This window comes from Aegilops tauschii, chromosome 4 (genome assembly GCF_002575655.3).
Source record: "Aegilops tauschii subsp. strangulata cultivar AL8/78 chromosome 4, Aet v6.0, whole genome shotgun sequence".
Taxonomy (NCBI): domain Eukaryota; kingdom Viridiplantae; phylum Streptophyta; class Magnoliopsida; order Poales; family Poaceae; genus Aegilops; species Aegilops tauschii.
In genome coordinates this window covers 103,320,619-103,325,093 of record NC_053038.3, presented here as the reverse complement: position 1 = coordinate 103,325,093, position 4,475 = coordinate 103,320,619, and the positions used below count along the sequence as shown (strand labels likewise).

Here is a 4,475-nt window from a genome sequence, read left to right as displayed (position 1 = left end):
GGCCGCCATGCAGGGGGACGGATGGCTGCTGGATTTGAGGCACGACGATGTGCAGGCGGTCACGCCGCAAGCGGTCGCTCTGGCCCGCGAGCTCCGGGCCACGGCGCCGGCACTCCAGCAGCATGCCAGGGACAGCATCGCATGGAACCTGACCAGCTCGGGTCAGTACTCCACCAGCTCGGCATACAAAGCGCAGAAGGAGGGAGGCAGCAGCAGTGGCTTCAAGACGATCATCTGGAAGGTGTGGGCGCCAGGCAAGAACAAGATGTTCCTATGGCTCCTCCACCTCAACAGGCTGTGGTGCAACGACAGATTGCAATGACGTGGATGGCCAAACGGGTATTTCTGCCCACTCTGTATGCGCAACCTCGAGAACTCGGTGCACCTCATCTGGGACTGCCCAACGGCCAGGCAGGTGTGGAGCACGGCGGCAACATGGGAGGGATGCTCAACCCTGCACCCAAACGCATGGAGCTCGGGGCAGACAACCACGGCCAAGGTCAAAATGATCGTCATTGCCGCCGCCGCGGTACCAGGAAAGGCGTCAAATCCATGATTGCGCTCATCTGCTGGCAAATCTGGATGGAGAGGAACTGCTGCACCTTCAAAGGGAAGCAGCCAAGCCCGGCCAACATCATCAGCGGCTGCCGCTCGGACATGGAACAATGGCGGATCGCGGGCGCGAAATGCTTAGAGCACCCCTTCCGGAACGTCCCATGAGATATCACCATGTTTGAGATTTGTTCTAGTTCCTTTTTCTTTCGCCCACCGATCACTTGATCAAACTCTTGTCACTCCCTTCTGCTAAGCTAATGAAACCCAGCAATGTTGGACAGTTCAAAAAAAATCTCACCTAAATGAGAATTAGCAAATTTGACTTTCTTTTCTTTTGCTTTTTAGGTGGGTCCCGCCTGTAAAAGTGTGGGAAGGGTGAGTTTTCTTTTTCTCTTTTTAAGCGTGGGTCCCCCGTGTAAGTGATAGAGAGAGGGAAGTTTTATTTCTGTTTTTACTCGGGTGGATCCCACATATAAGTGACATATGGAGACGAGGACAAAATTGTCCAGAAAATGTAATGTAGATGGTCCAAGCTCTTTGACTAGACAGAAACGTGATGAAAGGACATTCATCATCACACTAATATGGAAGACTAAGTTAGTAAACACAAGCCAGGGCCAGATGGGCATTATAGGATCATCAAACGGAAAACCCATGTAAATAGTTTGAAACAATACTCCCTTTGACGCAATCTGCTCTTATAATTTTTTTTTGTTTACATTCTCAATAAGAAAAAGGAAAACATGCTAGCTATTACATCGATCAGTAATACTACGCCACAATTGGCACATGATGCGTTGACCACTCGATCTGGTGGCTGCAAAGTTGGTAGTAACCAGCTAGTTTCTCACGTTTGTAATCTTAATTAAACTTGGTAGATAGATACGTCCCGGGATAAATTGTGCCTGCGTGATGAGCAGTAACCAAATCCGATCGTCGGCACCAGCTCAAGGCGACAAGGCTGCACAGCAGATGGAAGACATCAGAATTCAGCTCACAGCAATCGAGCTTAACCATGCATGGACAGTATGGATTTTTCACTTTCAGAAGTGAGTGAGTAGTTGACCTGAAGAAGACGAGGTCTTCCAGGAGTCGGGAATCTGCTGCACCACCGGCGGCGTCGGCTGCCCAGCTGCATAAGTAGATTCCAAGACCATCATCAATCAAATCAATCCATCATGAGTGAGAAAGAGAGAGCGAGCGAGCGAGAGAGTGAGAGGGAGAGAGATTAATGGCGTTGGCGTACTGAAGCAGATGAAGAGGACTTGGGGCGGGAGGACGACGCCGCAGGCGATGGGGAGGTACATCATGCGGACGGGGTCGATGGGCTTGGGGAGCATGCGGTTCACGTCGCCGAGGATCACCGGGCACAGGCAACGCAGCGACCGGTCGTCCGCCGCCGCCGAGCTGTTGAGGAACATGCCCAGCCCGCCGCAGCACTCGCTCTGCGGCGTCGGCGTCTCCGCCTCGCTCCCCGTCAGGAACGACGCGCACGTCATCAGCCCCGCCAGCGGCGTCACGCAGTCCGTCGGCGCCAACGGCGGCGAGGGCGACGACCCTCCGAAGCCGCCGGCGCCGCCCACCGGCATGCCGGGGAAGCCGGGCTGTGGGTTCGCGGCGGTGCACGGGGGCGAGATGGGCGCCGGCGGCGCCTGCGCCTGAGACGGCGGCGGCGTCATCGGCCTGCCGCTGGGCGACGGCGGCGTTAGCCTGCCCGCGGACGGCGGCGACAGCCTTGAGCGAGGGAAACCCCGGAAGCCGCTGGGGCTACGCTGCCTGGTTCCCGGGTACCAGAGCACGCGGGTGTCGGCGTGGCGCCTCGTCGCCGCCGCCGCCGTCGCTGCCTCCGCCGGCTGCAGCAGCGCCGCCGCCCCCACCGCCACCGTGAACACGACGAGCAAGACGATGACGCTGCACCCCGACGCTGCCATTGCTATCAAATATGGCTGTTTGCTTCTTCCTAGCAAATTGGAGTATGAAGAAGCGCAAGAGCAAATGCTCACAGGAACGATCGATGTAATGTTGCCGTCTTCTTCTTCCTCCTGCCATTTTATATCTCTCGGGATTGCCTCAATTCATGCATGCGCACAAAGATCGTGCATTGTCACATTAATCCTACGTGCTTAAACATTCCATCTTTGGTTTTCCTTGTAAAGAAATGCAAAGCCATCTTTAGATGTACGTGTTCCAGAAACTGAGAAATACACAGACAAAAACTAGGTAGCACATTATCATTTTGTACTAGTATGCAGTGAGAATATGATTATATGAAGGGCCTTTGATGTGCAAATATGCCCTTTTAAAGCATGTACAGCAAGACTGTAACGCCCCGAGACCGATGCTTCAGAAGATTTCCATATATTTCGTGGTCACCGTGTGTTTCTTTTGTGCTTGCTCTTTTATTTTTGCATTGCATCATGTCATCATGCCATCATGTCATTAATCTTTGCATCTCAACTCAACTAATAAATTGCATAGATGGTCGATCTATTTAAATCGAGGGAAGGGTGACTTCTCTTGATAACATATCCTCCCAATATTAGGGAGCTATATTAAATATTTCTTAATTTGGAAATCACCATAACACACTTGCAAATAATCCCAATGCCTTTGTTATCTCAATTCTTGGTCTCCGACTTGTCCTCATATTCTTTTATCGTTTTATCGAGGCTCTTCCTAAATGTTCAACATTTTGGAAACTTCGGATTCACACTCCTTGTTCTAACCAATTGAATTTATATCTTTCAATCATGCCACTTCTATTTTTCCTGGATCAAGCGCATTTTTATGAGCCCGGGAAAATTAACCGCATGCGCAAATCCTTTCTCTAATTCTCTCTTTCCTTTTCTTTTCTCTAATACCATTCTGCCAAAGATTTAAGGGAGAGAGAAGAGAGAGACCCCCAGCGCACCCCAGCCAGCCACTTGGGCCTCATGTAGCTGCAGCCCGTGAGGCCCAGCCCAGCCTCTCTCCCTCGCTAACCCTAGCCTCCCTTCTCTCGATCCTATCTCCCTCCAGCGCCGCCAGGACCCCGATCCCCATCTCCCTCCGCTCGATCTCCTCCTCACCCTCTCGATCTCCCACACGCATACACCCAGCGCCTCCAAGGGAGACGCCCGATCCCCTAGACCCTGACCTCGGCCTTTGGCCATGGAGCCGCGCCAACGACCACCAGCAGGCCGCCGCCCTGTGCGCGCGCCCATGCAGGACTCTCCTTCCTCCGCCGCCTCCGTTCGCCGGTGTCCCTCGCCGCCGGACCTTCCCTCGCACCGTTCCTCTGCTTCCATGCCTCGCACCACCCAAGCCATGGCGCGGTGCCGCCCCTTGTGTCGTCCGCGAAGGCGACCACCTGCAGGTCGCTGCTCGCGCCATCTCTGTCTTCCTCCTCGCCCAGTGCTCCTGCCCTTCTTCCCTGCTGCACCTCTGCTCCGTCGCCGGACTGCTGCCCTCCGCCGCGCCCATCCATCCTTCCATCTCCCTGTGCCGCGCCTCGACGACATGAAGGCCCGAGCTTCGGCTGGGAGCAGCCGCAGCTACGTGGCGCCCCACCTCCAAGCGGTCGCGCATCGACGGCCATGTCTCCGCCGCCTCCTGCCTAGTCTGCATCCCCGTCGCTCCTCCTGGGTTTCTGTGTGGACCTCGTTGCCAAGACCCCAAGACACAGCCCCGGCCTCATGTACCCATGCTGCACCACTACGACCCGCATGCCTGTCTGCCGTAGTGGATGACCACGACGCCCCGCTGTCATCATGCACCTGCGATGGTTGTTGCTGTTTGACTCAAAGTTCGACTACGTTTTGCTGCCTCGACCAAGACCGCCAAGTACCGCGACATCCGGAGCCCCCGGATACGCCAAGTTCCTCTACGACCGTGTACCACTACCATCGCCGAAGACCCGTGTACAACTACGGCCCGTGCAC

The 4,475-nt window shown here is 54.8% G+C and overlaps 1 protein-coding gene across 1 annotated transcript; it reads right to left on the bottom strand.

Annotated features, from left to right (window-relative positions):
* Window positions 1–1,502: 1,502 nt before the first annotated feature.
* On the bottom strand, window positions 1,503–4,132 carry LOC109777354 (uncharacterized). Its single transcript, XM_020335996.3, has 4 exons — window positions 3,692–4,132; window positions 1,802–2,597; window positions 1,622–1,687; window positions 1,503–1,516 (listed from the first exon to the last, which is right to left on the bottom strand). Exons 1-4 carry the CDS (start codon window positions 4,130–4,132, stop codon window positions 1,503–1,505), a joined length of 1,317 nt encoding a protein of 438 aa, XP_020191585.2.
* Window positions 4,133–4,475: the final 343 nt, after the last annotated feature.